The sequence below is a fragment of the Typopeltis vanoorti genome, chromosome 25, assembly GCF_054136105.1.
Source record: "Typopeltis vanoorti isolate ZY-2024b chromosome 25, IOZ_Tvanoo_1.0, whole genome shotgun sequence".
In the NCBI taxonomy this organism is placed as follows: domain Eukaryota; kingdom Metazoa; phylum Arthropoda; class Arachnida; order Uropygi; family Thelyphonidae; genus Typopeltis; species Typopeltis vanoorti.
In genome coordinates, this window is record NC_143573.1 from 44315480 (window position 1) to 44332196 (window position 16717).

The 16717-nt window shown below is 36.8% G+C and overlaps 1 protein-coding gene across 1 annotated transcript in view; it reads left to right on the forward strand.

Annotated features, from left to right (window-relative positions):
• The window catches only part of LOC150092699 (N(4)-(Beta-N-acetylglucosaminyl)-L-asparaginase-like), a 131281-nt gene that overhangs the window by 43650 nt on the left and 70914 nt on the right, over positions 1–16717 (forward strand). Inside the window, exon 4 of the mRNA XM_090414711.1 lies at positions 9408–9520. Coding sequence (XP_090270837.1) covers positions 9408–9520 — 113 coding nt within the window. The remainder of the gene's footprint in view (positions 1–9407; positions 9521–16717) is intronic.

Here is a 16717-nt window from a genome sequence, read left to right on the forward strand (position 1 = left end):
GGCAGACAGTATGGGCAAAGCATAATGGATGTCAATTTAATGTGGAAAAGTGTCAAGTTATGCATTTTGGGATACAAAGATTACAAGCTGTGTACTACACTGAGGGAACTGTACTCTGGGAAATTGAGGAGGCTAGGAATATGAGGGTAGTAGTAAACAGAGAGCTGAAGTTTGAAGGTCATATTGCTAAAGTAGCCAAGGTAGTTCACATTCACAGGATTACTTGGTTATTGAAGAACACACTAACAAGCAGAGATAGGAATTATCATTCCTCTTTATAAAGCCTTCATATGAGTACATCTCGATTACTCTGCTCAAGCCTGGTCACTTGGGTTTCTTGGGGATGAGGAAGTGGTGGAGAGGATCCAGAGGCAAGCACTAAGATGGCGAGTGGTCTGTGGAATTCTCCCTATGAGGAATAGATTGTGGATTTATGGATTGAAAAGTTAGTTGATAGGCAAAAAAGGGGAAGATATTGACAGAAACATTTAAGTTACTTAAAGGAATTTATAGGATTGATGCAGGGGAAATATTTCAACACTTGGCTAGAAGGAGCAGAACAAGAGGTCATCCCTACAAGTTTAAGAGTGCAGTTAGCAAGGGGATGAGGACTAGATTTTTAGCTTGGAGAGTGGTGAATGAATAAAAAGGGTTGCCTGAGTCATTTGTGAGTACTTTGTTAATGGTTACAAGAAGAGATTTGATAGATATTGTGTTGATTGTTTGAGTTTCCTGTGATGACTTAGTACTTCCGTTGAGGTAACTTTGCAATAATAATAAATTACATAAATCTGTATAATGAGGAGTGGACACTGGTCATAGGATCCTTTGATCAAATACCAAACTACTACAAGATATTGCATTCAGATAGGAACTTTTGGTCAAAAAAAAAAAAAAGAGTTCAAGCATCTAGTTGCACCATATTAATTATTATTATTATTATTATTATTCAGGCCTCCATGGAGTCAAAAGATTCATCATGGGAGGTCCTTCCTAAGAAACACAAAGTCTATCAGGACTCATCGAGGGGAGGTCCCCCCCCCCCAAGAAACACAAAGTCTATCATACCACTCCTTAAACTCATTGACCGTTCTCGCTCTCACCACTCCATCAGGCAATGCATTCCATAGTTCAACCATACTCTATGCAAAGAAACCACTCCTCACCCTCTTGCTCACAGTTTCCTTTCGTAACTTCCAGGGATAGCCTCTTGTCATCACTCCTTCCCGCTGTTCAACCAAACGAAAGAACTCCCCAGTGTCAACCCTGTAACCACCTCTCAACAGTGTAAAAGTCTCAATCATATCACCTCTCCTTCTTCTATCCGCCAAACTCTGCAGACCAAAATTGTACAGTCCTGAATCCATCTTTGTACCCTTTCCACAGTTAATTTATCCCCTTCAAATCCTGGGGACATTTATCTTAACTGTAATTGATGAACTTTTCTTTCCCAAGATCTAGAAAATTGTTATTAAATTGTTTGAGATAAGTGATGCAACCTGATATATATTTGGTAGAAATTTGAGGAGAAGGAAGAAGAAACTTGTCACCATTGGATTTAGAGATGTACTCTAAAAATGCATACTTCTGTGAAGAATTTAGAGGAGAGCAGGGGATGAGGGGATGCCATTTGGGGCATGTAGCATCCATGAAAAGATTTGTAGAAAATGCAAGCAATAGAAACTGAACATCTGTGTAAAAGATAGGGAAGTGAATTGGTGAGAGATGGGTCATTGATCAATCCAATTTTTTTGTAGGCGACTCCCACCCATGAAAGGATGTAAACCCATAGCATCAGTGCCATGGATGGGCTATGCATTTTTTCCCTCTTTTATTTTTGGTATTTTATATTTATTTCTTACATAATCTGGAAACCCTACTCTTAAAGATCAAACATTGAACTTTTTCATGCCACTTCTGGCCTCTAAAAAAGCAAGTTGGCACTCTCACTTTGGGTGATCAAATTCATTTCCCATCCAATGAGACAATTACAAACATCCGTGTGGCTACATTAACCACTTATCTGGCTATTCCAACAAATTGCTCACTTCTGTTCACAGTTATGGTGATTCTCACCACCATAAATGTGAGAAATCTATTCACTCACTGAACAAATTTATGATTTATATAGTTTATAGGTATTCAGAAATAAAGTAATGCCTTGAGTAAAAGAGAAAAGAAAACTTAATTTTATGGATACTGATGAAGCAATATATGTTTCCACCAAGAAAGATCAGAGGTTAGAGTTTCTCAAAGAAAGACACTTCAACTTATCCAGATATTTCAGTATTGTCAAAGGTACTTGAAGAAAAGGGTTCTTTCTTAAGAGAAATAAGGCAGGATTGAGATTTGATAGCATTGAAGTTAAAGCCCACCCCACAGAAGAATAGTTTGGAGATCAAAATTCAGGATTGTAAATTCAATGTGCTGGAAATTTCGTTGATTTGTATAGTGCAAGGTTTGTCAAATGTGTGTGTGTGTGAGTGAACGAGTGCGAGAGAGAGAGAGAGAGAAATAGAATGCATTGTATTGTTAGCAAAGCTGTTTTGAATTTTGCAGTCAGTTGGAGAAGGAAGAAAATAGGTGAAAGAACAGAAATCTAGCAATCCACTTGCAAAAGCTGGAAGATAGCCTGCATGATAATAGCTTTCTTAATAGACCTTTGTACCAAATCCGATCAAATGCCTTAAAAAATATCAAGAGCAACCACTTGAGGCACTTCAAACTTTTCTGTGGCATTTTTTTAAAGGTGGGTGACATAAGCCAAAAGATCCCCTCTTAATAAATAATATCAGAATCCATACTGACTATCATTTATTAGTTGAGAAGTTTCAGTGTAGTGTAGAAGTTGAATGTTAATGGTTTTTCTCCATTACTTTTGAAAGAATTGAAGTGAGAGAAACTGGATGATAATTTGATGGTAAGGATTTGTTGTTGTTCTTCTTCTTAGGACTAGGTTGAATTTGAGCTGATTGCTAGGCTATGGAATGGATACCAATGAATAGGAAACAATAAAATGGAAACAGAACAGGCATCAACTCTGGAGCACAAACTTCAGAATTGGAGAAATGTCATCAGGATCAGTTGGATGATATTCTTATGTTTGGAGAAAGACTCTTTCTTTTGAAAAATCAAAGGGCATACTGAATGAATATTGCATGTTTGAGATGGTAGGTGGACATTACCAAAAGTATCTATGCAAGAATTTAAGGAAAAGTAAGATGCCAGGAGATTTTTTTCTTTGGGGCAACAATGTAATTGAAGCATCCAGAATGTGGAAGAGGCAGAAGGAAGGTTGGACAAAAGTTATGTCCTTTTGGCAAGATACCAGAAACCATGACTGCTATTTGGATTGAATATGATCCGAGTAATTTCCTTCTGGCTATTTCTGAGTTTGGCATAAATAGAAAAAGATGGAGATTTTAATGCCAGCCAGTTGTGATATACTCAGTTCTCTTGTATAGCCTGCCTTGACATTCTTGGGGAATCATATCTTAGATAAGAAACAAGAATTTAGAATGGAATGATGAATGAATTCTTCTATACCTATAAGAATTGCTTCAGTGATGCATTCAGTGCAAATATTTGGATCAGAACATTGAAAATAATAAACTAAACAAGGAAATTAAACAAAGAAATCATTGTTTGCTTACTTGGCATACAGTGTCATACAGTAGATGGGTGAGAGTTGTTTTTTGGAAGAAGAAATTAACACTAGATTATAATATTGCCTACAGGAAAAGCAACTTTCACACTTTACTTAGGGCAGCTAGTGAGGAAGAGCTCTAGTGTAAATTATACTTGACAAGAAATTATTTTCTTGTTTTAACCATTTACTTGAGTATAAGCATACAAAAGTTTTTCCACTTGGTTAGACTCGGTGCTTTTTTTCTGGAAAAAAAGGTGCCGGTGCTCACCATGAAGATGTTATTACAGCAACTTGCACGCTTTTAACATATCCTCCAATATATCCTCGTCGACTCTATATCACTTCTTGCTTTTGGTATCAACTGCAGAATGACGACCTCAGAGCAGCCATGAGTCCATGTATTTGCTAGGGTTGAACTGAGTGAGAAGAGGTCCTACTATCCTGATGAGCATCAGTGCAGAAGCTGTACCAAGCAGAGATGACCTAGATGAAGTTACTATAAGATTCATCTGAGAGAAACCCCTTTCAAATTCACTGGAAGATATTGCAATTGTGCCCAAAGTGTGCTTTAGAGGAAGTACTATGTCCGGGACTTTATTTTCTTGAAGATATTCACGGAAACCATGAACTGCTTCTCTTTTGTTTAAGCAAAATTTGTGTGCTAACCTTTTAATTTCAGCTTCACCAAATGTCAGATGCTTCCCATGATTTTCTGGCCAATACTTGGAATCTAAAATCTTAGCATATTCAGGCAAATCAGCATCATCTCCTTCAAGTAGATGCTTTCCAACGGCTTCATTCAGACTTTTATAGAAAGCAGATGAACTTATTGCAGGACTGTGTCTTTCATTTTTGTGGAGCTCAATCTCTTTGAACTTCATGTTCTTCTGACTTTGAAGAGAAATACGTATGGACCAGGATTTTCAATTCTTTATTCAAAGAATTGAACTGTATTCTTTATCTTCCTGTCTTCTTTGTACAAGTCAATATTTCTCTCTTGTAAATCTAGACTTAGTTCACTAAGTTCTTGGAGAGCATCACACATAAAGCCCAAATCAAGAACAAACTCGCATGACTTTAGTTTTCATAAAAAGCACTCATAAAGAAAGCGATCTGTTTTGCCTCTTCTGCTGTCTTCTTTTACCTCTAGAAAGTGATGGACAAGGGCGTCAAAGTCTTGCCACACTGCAGAAACAGTGCGAAAGCTACATGCAACCTAGCGAGTGCTTAAAATTCTGCCAATTTTAAGAAGTTGAAGTTCTCGAGTCGCTACACATTCCTGTAGTTCCCTAGCATTCTTAGGTGAAGCATGATAAGTACATAAAGTTTGTCCATGAAACTCTTAAAGCATATCACTCCTGACACATTGTTCAACTGTGTCACTAACAGACAATTCAAAGAGATGGCTAGCACAATGCCAGAAAATAACACTAGGAAACTTCTCTTGCATTAGCCTCCTTATACCATTACGGACACCAAACAACATGGCTGCACCATCACAAGTTACAGACAATAAATACTCCTTTAAGTAATCTTCAGATAATCCTAAACACTCAAGATGACTAATTAAAGAGTTTAGAATTCCTCTAGCAGTTATATCTGATAATTCGATCGAATCTAGGAAAAGATTCACAGGAGCCGAAAGTTCAGGAAGAACTACACAAACAATAACAATCAATGTTGTTGTGTTAATCACAGTTGTCGATTCATCGATAAGTAACGATATTTTGTTCTTGGAGTTCACTATATTGTTTACTAATGTTTTTCTCATTTCATTTGCAATATGGCTTAAGGCAAGCATTTGCAGAATGGAGAATATATCCTATGTCTAGGCCATTAAGTTCCTGTAAATTTATTTAGTCTTCAATGGTGTTAAAATGATTGATTTCTCCTTGCAACATTCTAAGTGGTTTGAAGCACTTTTCCTGTTATGTCTTTATTATGAGACAAAGTATTTAGGAAAACTTACTCTAATGTTTCGTTTTTTGCTTCAGATTTTATTTTTTTGGCACGCTTTGAGCGCTGCACTCTCCTTATGATCTCATTTTTCTTAATGACTTAACTGTTGTTTGCAAGATTCTCCAAAATGACTGATTTTACCATTTGTCCACTCCGCTGAAATTTTCATTGCCATGTGTTTATTGACGGCAAGACTTCCAACATCACGACACACTTTACAGTCCAACATTTTATTATTGACATACAGCCACTCATTTCTCTCGCAGAAGTCCTTTTTCTGCAAAAGTGTCCAACGTTTGGGCCAATCATTATCGGAATCTGTTTCCTTTTGACCACGTGGATCTTTAGTCTTGGTTTCGTGATCCTCTTCACCAAGTGTATTTTCAATGCTAGTTTTCTGTTTTACAGGATCACAAGTAGATTCAACAATTTCTGCTTCCTCAGCCTTCCTTTTTTTTACTCATTGGCATAAAGTAACTACTTATTTTACTCATTTTGAACAATGATTGCACTGATTTAACTTAGATTAATTCAAAACTGAAGTGAACCTGCCTGTTGCATAGTGAATATAGAACTGATAAACTGATATTGGAAGCAATTGGAAGTGAACACAACTTCCTTTTCCCAGTTGCTTGCCAACCTATGAAACAGGAAAGCAGGGTACCAACTTATGAGTAATCAAAACTGAAAATTCAATTCGTGAACACAGTACCATCTACCGGAATATTTATAATACATTTTGCTGTCAATACATCGCAAATTTTTAATAACTTAAGAAAAAAAGGTGCCGGTACTGCATACCGTTGCATACCGCCAGAAAAAAAGCACTGGTTATACTATAAGTTAAAGATGCCAAGAAGTTATACCAAGCATAAGCGAACAAAGTTTGCATGTGAAGTAACTTCATGACTGGGCAACTCTTATATAGAGGCTGATGACTTTGCAGCATCACTTGCCTTAGTATCCGATAATGCAAAGTACACATCCTTACAGATGTGTATAATGCTATGCATTATAGAAAAGGTCACTACCCAGACTGGTTTCACTGTATAAGTTAAGTAAAGTCTCCAAAAACTCAGATGATCCCCAAGTTCACTCTAAATTCAGCAAGCGCGAGTGGCCCAAAGGATCATTTTAGTCAGCAGTAGTCCCACTCAGTAACATGACAGGCCCACTCTGCCACGGAGATGATTCCTCAGTGGTGGCTCTGCCCAATAGCAGGCTCACTCCACCACCGAGCAGAGTTGTAACTCAGCAGTGACTACACCCAGAGACAGGCAAAAACCTGCCACTCTTGTCTCAGATATATATATATATATATATATATATGAAGTAAATCTACAAGGCTTTAGGAGGAAGGGGGGGCTATTTTCAGCATGTAGTCTTTTTTTTATGGTTTACAGTGAGTTGAAATTGGCAGGAATGCAGAATATACAGTAATGGTTTTCTTACTGCTATTCATTTGGTTAATTTCATAAATTCTTCTTTACATTGTGGCTTTTCAAGATTCCCCCCCTACACACACACACATACATATACCACTGCTTAGACTCCCTTATAGGGACACACACATGATAGAACAGTGGCAGCAAGAATATTCACTGACCTGGAAATTCCTAAACTGTTGCCATTTGGCTTGGTCCAATATACTAGCTAGTGGTCATCTGCATAATACCTTTTAAAGCTATACCCTCAAATTCATTTTTGGGTTTGTAACCGGAAAGAACCTGTTGGCTATGGTTCTTTCACACCTATGCATATCCGGTTACCTTTATTACCACTTATTCCATATTATCTCCTCAGACTCAACCCCCCCCCCCTTATATCTCAGCTCATCCCAGTAGTACTTAGCTGATCATCCTCTGTACACACACACACACACACACACACACACACACATTTACTAATGCTTCTAACATTCGGTCTCCTTATGCTGTCCATCCTGATCCCCTCCCTCAATTTTCTTGTCTAGCTTACGTTACTGTAATCTCGCCCCATTTCTCACACTACTACTCCATTGACAAATGTTTCATTTTAATAATGGAATCTCAATACATCACTACTCTTGAATTATTCTTCACCTCTTTTTCTCTCTTGTTTTTCATTCTATCCTTTTGCACTCTTTCATTCTTATCCACCAAACGTCTAATCTCATTTCTCATTCTAATTGACTTCATATCTTACATCCTGTCCTCTCTTTCAGTCCTTCAGTCCTGCTCAATTTTGTTTTATTATTTAAATATATATATCTTCAAAGCTATTTCAGAATTACATTTTAATGAAATTACCGTAATTTCCGGTGTATAAGACGCACCCAAGAAATTTAATACAATTTTCTGGAAAAAACCTAAAACCTAACACAAAATATCTCAGCACGTCAACTCGATACTGATAAACATCGGTAACTGATTACTCGGATAAGATATTATGAAACTTGAATAGGGACTCCCTGTTCTTAGCCAATGACACGCTAGAAGTCATGTGAAGGTCACGAATCAATTTGATTGCACCATTAACTGCCTACAAAAGATCTTGGAACATAAAAGGGAGTGCGTATGACTTTGAAAAGAGGAAACAATCTTTACCTTCATTATATAAGACATACACCCCATTTTTAAGATGAATTTGTAAGGTAAAAAAGTGCGTCTTATACACCGGAAAATACAATATATCCATTAGGATATAGTACTGAAGAAAAGTATGCAAGTTTTTTAAGGTGCCATAGTTTTTTTTTTTTGTTTGTTTGTTTTTTTGCCTACTATGTTTTGTTTTTTTCTGTTATATTATCCATTTCTTGTTATATTTCAGTTTGGCATACTTCTGTGTGAAAAGTAATAGCTGGTATTAAGTAGAGGGAGAGGCAATAAAATTCAGTTTGACTACATAGGAACACTAGTGTATCACAGGTTAGAAACTTTGAAGGATCACTGTTTTGAAGGTTGGATAAACAGCAGATTACTGTAATTAGTTATCACCAGTGACACTTCCGATAATGCATAGCATTATACATGTCTGTAAGGATATGTGTTTTGCATTATGGGATGCTAAGGCAAGTGAAGTCATTTGCTTCTATATACGAGTTTCCCAGTCCTGAAATTACTTCAGGCACAAACTTTGTTTACACTTGGATCAAGGATTAAAACAAGGATATTATTTCTTTTTATCTTTAATTTATAAGAATGATATTCCAAGGCTAGACAGGTTTGTGTAGTATTAGAAGTTATCCAGTTGAGAAGCAGTGTCTGAAATAGAAGAGGACATCAAGTTTTTTAGAGACTAAAGAGGCTATGGATACAATTACATCTAGCTATGAAAGATTAGTAGTAAGCATCAAGTTTGGCCTCATGTATTATTTAGTGGCCAGCTTATGGAACTGCTTTGCAGCTTTCCCCTTAAAGGAGGTAATGGTTCTTTACTTAAATATGGCCTGCTGAACATATCCATAAATGGGTTGTCACCCACTACATATGTGAACAAGTGAGGAGGAACAGAAACTTGAGATCAAACAGGGCAGTAGCTGCTTCAGGTCTCCAGTAGGATCATATTTTGCCAGACAGTGAAAGTCATCTACCATCTTCGAATTTAGTTGTCATTTCCTTCATCTAAAGAAGATATATTTCATAAAGCAGCTACTTAAAAGAATTCATTCACCTTTAAGCCAGTCTGCTAGAAAGCCAGATAATCGGGTGCTCTAGTTATTTAAATTTCAAATGTTGGATAATTGAGTTTTTACTATATTTCCACTTATAGATATGCACAGTCAGTTTGAAGGTGAAATGTATTTGTTTCTATTTTGCAGCTTCTCAGTTTGCTGTTAGCATGGGATTCAAGGAAGAAACACTTAGTACAAACCATTCACTTAACATGTGGGAAAGCTGGAAAAAAAATAATTGTCAGCCAAACTATTGGAAGGTAAATCAATGTATAAGCTTTTCTCTCTTAAAAGTTATATTTCATTATATTGCTGTATCCAGTTTAAATCGAATTTATTTACTGAGACTTGTTATATACATCATTGTGCTTGGTATGTCTTAGTACATACCAAGCACAATGAGGCATCTGTTTGTGATGAAGGGGGTCCTAGCTATAGTCCTGGCCCTTTTTTGTTCTTATTCTTTTCTATGTGTTTCTTCCCATATTGTACGCTTTAATTCTCTTGAATATTTTACTGTCCTATCTTCCACACCACCATCACAGGGATCCAACACCTTGCTTCCATGTTTGCCTTGTAGTTTAACTCATGGACATCCCATCCTATCCAGAAAGAGGGATTCTGGTAGTCTCTCTTTCTTTTGGCCCCCACTTCAGCAAGATGAGTGATCCTGGATAGCCCAGCAAGAATCAGCTCGACTAGTGGGCTTGCCTGTGTCGAGGGTCAGTGGTACAGAAAGTCTCCTTCTTCATGTTCCAGGGACAGGACTCAAGGCTTGCTGTGATGCCAGTATAACATCTAGGTTACCCCTGGCATTCCACTCCCGAGTGCAGTCATTGCTTGCTGGAAAGTGGTTATCCATCTTATAGCTCTGTAGTTGGGGAGCTGTGGTGCTGAATCAAACTCCCTTTGAGAATAAATAATTTTTCATCCCCTTTTTCATTAAGGGATCCTCACCAAGTCCCAACCATGTTCATAAACCATAGAAACATCAACAGAAATCCAAAATAAGAAACAGAAAACATCAGAAGCTGTAACAAATACACTACTTTTCTTAATTATCCATTTAACAGAGGAATGGCCACTGGTGGGGTGCTTAAAGGTCAAAGCTGTATAACTAAGAGGAGACCTCCACATAGCCTTTAAAGGAATGCGGAGAACCGACCAGGGCTTCTGACCTAATGTCCAATCCTCACCTTCTCGTGGTGCACCCTGTTGGGTATCTACTTGGATACTGAACGAACGAGGATGGGCTGACAATTTGGGATTTAGCCGACCAAATTGTATTCTTATTGGTTAAACCAAAATAAAAAATAAAAAATGATGGTACAACATGACAAAATTTCATGCTGGCTGAGGCGTCGCCCGGTTAAACAAGGTCCCCGTTGTTTTCGCCAGGGAACCAGGCTGAACAGCGAAAAGTCAGCTACTGGAACAAATCTGAAAACAAACCCCCCAACTCAACATCACCAGAGTTAAAGATCGGTACTACCAACGTAAGAAGCCTGAATGGCAAAGAAATGGAGCTAGCTGAGGAATTAGATAAGTACCAGATCGACATAATAGGGGTGACTGAAACAAAAAAGACCAAAACTGGTGAGATCTTTCTGAACAATAAATACAAAATGTTATATTCAGGCAATGACAATCAAGGAAAAGAAGGAGTAGCCATAGTATTCAACACAAAATACGAGGCTAATCTTCTTGAATGGCAGTCAGTTTCAAGTAGAGTAATGTGGGCAAATATGAGAATGGGGAACTGGACAATGAGTTCATTTGTACCTAAGGTTCTACTAAGGTAGAAGTGGAGGAATTTTTTGAGGATTTAGAAAAAGCAACTGACACAATGAAAAAGGAAAAGTTGGTCCTTGTTGGGGATCTAAATAGCAGAGTAGGAAATGATTGTGAGACATACAAAAATATTTTGGGAAAATTTGGAGAAAAGAGCAAAGCTAATAATAATGGCAAATATCTGTTGGATTTCTGCTCAGGACATGGACTGATTATTACTAACGCCATGTTCCAACATAAAAATGTGCACAAATTCACATGTAGAGAGAAGAGGCTAGGAATAAGAAAAGTCTCATTGACTATGTTATTGTTGATAGTGATGTTTTCTCCCTGGTGCAGGACACCAGAGTGTACAGAGAATTTGAAATTGGAAGTGATCAGATAAAATTGAATTTCATATTGAAAAGAATAACATGTAAGAAAGTTTTAAAGCGAATAAAAGTTGAGCAGCTCTCAGATGTGAATTGTAGACTAAAATAAACAAAGATTATTGAAGAAAAAATGAAAGAGTTTGAGAACAGGAATGAAACCTTGGAGATTCAGTGGCAAACTCTGAAGAAAACATTGATTGATTCTGCCAGAGAGGCATGTGGCAAGGTTGTGTGCAAGGATAAAAAAATCAGAACTCCCTGGTGGACACAGGAAGTTAAAGAGGCAGTGAAGGAAAAGAAGAAAGCATATCAAAAGTTCCTGGCAAATAAGTCAGCTTGTGCTCTTAGAGAATACAGAGACAAATGCAAGAATGCTAAACACTGTGTAAAACTAGCTGAACAAAAGTCATGGGAGGACTTTGGCAAGAACATAGAAAATAAATATCAAGAAGGTGGCAAAATATTCTGGAGGTTGTTGAAGAAGCTTAGGAATGGAGGAAAGAGTGCTGTAAAAGGAGTTAGAGATGATAAAGGTGACATGAAAACTGGAGAAAAAGATATCCTTGAAGTATGGAGTAATTATTTTGAAAAACTGCTAAATGAAACAAGCAGTGATGACAGCATGGTAAAAAACACTGACCAGGCATGCAGGCAGGAATACATATCCATACTTGAAGTAGAAAAAGCCAAAAGCCATCAAAGGCTTGAAATGTGGAAAGGCAGCTGGAATAGATGATATTCGACCAGAAATGCTGAAGTATGGTAGTATAAGAGTCTTACAGTGGCTGCACTGCATAGTTCAGAAAGCCTGGATAGAGGGATGAATTCCTGATGATTGGAGTAGAGCTCTCATAGTACCCATATATAAAAAGGGAAATAAAACTGAATGTGAGAATTACAGAGGTATATCCCTACTGAGTGTTCCTGGCAAGATCTATACAAGTATACTTGAGAAATGGTTGAAAAGAATTGTGGAAGAAAAGCTTGGTGAAGAACAAGCTGGATTCAGGCCAAATAGAGGCTGTCAGGATCAGATCTTCACTTTACGACAAATAGTCGAGAAAGCATGGGAATATAACAAAGATCTGTATTTAAGCTTTGTCAATTTGGAAAATGCATATGATAAGGTGCCAAGAGAGAAGCTATTCAATACGCTGCAGTTATATCGTGTCAGTGGGGCATTATATCAAGCAATACTTAGTCTTTATTTGAGTTGTAAGTCGGCAGTTAGAATTGAAGGAAGTACAGGAAGATGGTTTAATGCTAAATCTGGTGTGAGACAAGGATGTACATTATCCCCTCTGTTATTCATTATCTATATGGACCACATTATGAAGGAAAGTGGTATTAAACATGATATCAAAATTGGTAATGTCAGCTCTTTGCTTTATGCGGATGATGTTATACTTCTAAATAAATCTGCTACAAGTCTGCAAGATTTTCTGACTAAATTGAATAGTTGTTGTAATAGATATGGTATGAAGGTCAGCAATAAAAAGATAAAGACAATGAAAATAGGCACAATGATTGAAATTGTCAACTGTGTTGTGAATGGAGAACCTGTGGAACAAGTAAAACATTTCAGCTACTTAGGCACGATTTTTAGTGAAGATGGTAAATTAAATATAGAAATAGACAACAGAATCAGCAAAGCTGGTATGGTGGGAAGTCAATTGAATAAATTCATATGGAATAAGAGAGAAATTAGTCGGAACACTAAATTAGCTGTATACAAGACAATGTTCAAACCAGTTTTAACTTTTGGATCTGAGAGCTGGGTCAGAAGTAAAACACTTGACCAAAGACTAGAGACCACAGATATGAGAGTCCTGAGAAAGATTATAGGCTTGAACAGATGGCATCAATGACAATATCATATTAAAAACGAGGATATTAGGAAAGAACTTGACATTGTCAGCATCCAGGAATGTGTTAGCAGAGCTAATCTCAGGTGGTATGGTCACCTAAACAGAATGGGCAAGGAAAGATTAGCAAAACAAGTGTTCTCTGCCAGGTTGGCAGCAAAACGACCCAGAGGAAGACCAAGATATATGTGGATTGATACGGTACAAAGTGCCTTAGACGATAGAAATATAAGATCTGATAATGTTGGAGTCTTGACAAGTAACAGACTGATTTGGAGGAAAATTGTAGATAGGAAGTTAGTAATGATATAATTTTTTCATGTAGTACTATCATATCCTGTACACCCCTTGAGGGTACATGGCAGTAATTTGATGATGATGCCCACTGGAAAAATGCCATCGTTCTTTATCCAGAAGGATTGACAGGATCTCCAAAATCTGTGAAATAAACTCCATTCAGTAGATATTCTTATTGAGCCAGCAACAGTGACACAATTTTAAAAATTGCTTTCTGCAACATCTGTCAGTGGAATACCAATTACAGTTACCCCCACAAAATCTTAAAATTTTCTAGAGGAGTAATATCAGAATGGGACCTCCTTGATATTTCTGATGAGATCTACTCTGAATTGAAAGACCAAGGAGTGACAGGCATGTAGGTGGGTACCTGGATCCCACTAGCAACATCATCCTTACCTTTAACACCCCTAATACAGGTTATATTAGCTGCCAGTAAGGTTCTGTATCCCAGGCCCTTTTGTACTACTTTAAATGTCAGAAATATGGTCATTCTCACACTACCTGTTGTGGCTATGCCATCTGTTCCTGATGCAGCAGTAAAGATCATGAGAATGAAGACTGTAAGAGCCAAACAGAAAGGCTCTAACTGTGAGGGACTACCCAGTGTATTCCTGAGCATGCTAACAGTGGAAGGATGAAAAAAGAGACTCAGAACAGCATTGCTTATCAGGAAGTGAAGGTGCAGTATACCACAAAAGTAGCAACATCTGGTAAACTGTCTTACACCGAGAAAGCAACTGTAAAGAAAGTGTTGTTATGGATGGTGATATGTATGTCAATCCCATCTTCTCACAACTACAACATCCTTGAACATTATTATATGCTTGCTATCTGCTTAGAGTGAATCAAAGAGAAAAATCAAGATGGACTTACTGCTGAGGACATGTCAAAAATGGTTCCACTATATGGAAATCCTCTTATTTAAAAAAAAAAAATATATATATATATATATATATATATATATATATTTGATCATCAAATATTAGTGGTCAAATATCCGTCGCCATCAGCCATGGATCAATTGCTGCACCTTTACAGCAAAAATTTCTGTGAGAATGGGTTTTTGGATACCTTGCAAAAGGCTATTTTTATTACCTTTCCTAAGTCAGAGAAGGATCCAAAATTCAAAATAAATTATGATCCCATTGCAATCATGACCATGGTTATGATTGCAATGGGATCATAATTTTAATGGGATCATGACAATGGTTAACTCTCATCTTTTATAGTTTCTGGAGAGAGAGAAAGAGAAAGAAATAGCCTTTTTTCAAAACACAATCTGGCTTCCATAAATATCACTCTATGACTGATCATCTAGTCCAGCTGGAAGCATCCATTACAGATGCCTTCCATTTCATCAATGAGTGCAGTCACTATTTTTCTTTTTTATTTATTATGTGACACCTCCAGAGAGTCCAAAGACTCATCGAGGAAGAGTACCTTCTCTAGAGCTCTGTCTCCATACTCAATCCACTAACCAATGAACCACATCTACACCAACGCCATCTACCATCCACCACTAGTATTTTCATAGACAATCACAAACATCCATGCCCACGGCGGGATTCAAACCCGCAGCCTTTTGGCTGGAGAGTGGATAGATACACTAACCACTCTGGCAATCAACATTTTAATTATATTCATAATCTAATTGAGTCCTATACACTCAGGTAGATTTTATCAAACTCATGGAGTGTCTCATTTGTTTTTATGTTTTTATACAAAATCAATGTTTTTCATATATAGACTATTTACATTATTTTTATTTATATGATATTGTTTTTGTGCATAGGCTTTTAATATCCTGATTGTTTTTATCTGTATTTTAAGAACTTTTTTTACACTTATTTCTCTATACGCATTTTTTATATGCCTACCTTTATATACATTCTTATCTATGCATGTTACACTTTTGTTTATTTATCATGTTATTTTTACCTTGTATACTGTTTTGATCTTTACTGGTGCAGTACGATCATAGCTTTTCTTGCTGCTAAAACAAACAGTACAGCAAAGTTGGGAACATGCTAATGAACTAATTAGGCCAAAATCATGTTAAATAAACCTTACTAAGCTAAGTAAAAGCATATAGTAGATTCTTGTCCCTTTGAGGTGAATCTGTCATTAGAAAATAAAAATTCTAATTTGTATGTTACTCAAAAAACTTCAGATAATAAAAAGATGACATTTCTGTCCTTCTTCAGCCCCTATCCATCTATTGCTGGATATATGCCTCCTCCTTAACTTGGTTCCATCTTTCTTTAGCCAATGTCAACATTTTGTGCCAAACTTTCATAGATCATCCCTCCATCTTGTTCTTTGGTGACTTTTTTTCTCTTGCTATCCATTAATTGCTTATTTTTGTCTTTGTTTCATCTATACGTGTGACAATCTACTAATATGGCCAGCCATTCTCAATTTACATGCTTTACAATACTTCACATCTTTACTCCAGTCATCTCTCTAATTGTAGTATTTATTATTTTATCCTTTTTTGTTATGTGAAGCATTCTTCTCTCCAAGCCTCTTTGGGCCACACTCAAAGTGTCTTCCCATTTTTCAGTTGTTGTCCATGTCTCACTTCCATAGGTAAACACTGGAATAATGCATATGGTGAAGAGCTTTCTCTGTAAGTATATAGGTAAATCTTCTAACAGATAATCTTTATACAACTGAAATGCTTTGTTTCGTTGTGTGATTCTTCTATTTATTTCTTTATCTTGTTTTTCCTTAAAACTAACTAATTGACCAAGGTAAATATAGTCCTTCACAATTTCAATATGCTTATCTGCTAATTTTAGTTTGGTTTGATCTGAATTTGTCATCAGTTTGTTTTTAGCTAGATTAACCATTAAACTTTTTTTTTGGTTTCTCTAACGAAGTCATTTAGCATTTCCTAAACTTATTTGTTTTTTGCTAAAAGAACTTCATCTGCAAAATGTAAGTGATTGAGATTTTTTCCATTGATGTTAATTCCATAGTTTTACCATGAGATGTTCTTAAAGACTTCGAATGTAGCAGAAAACAATCGGGGTGATGTAGGATCTCCTTGTCTTACTCCTCTCCCGGCCAACTTTATACTGGCTGTTGAGTTTTGAGTTTTATTATTTCTGGCTGATATAGAGAATCA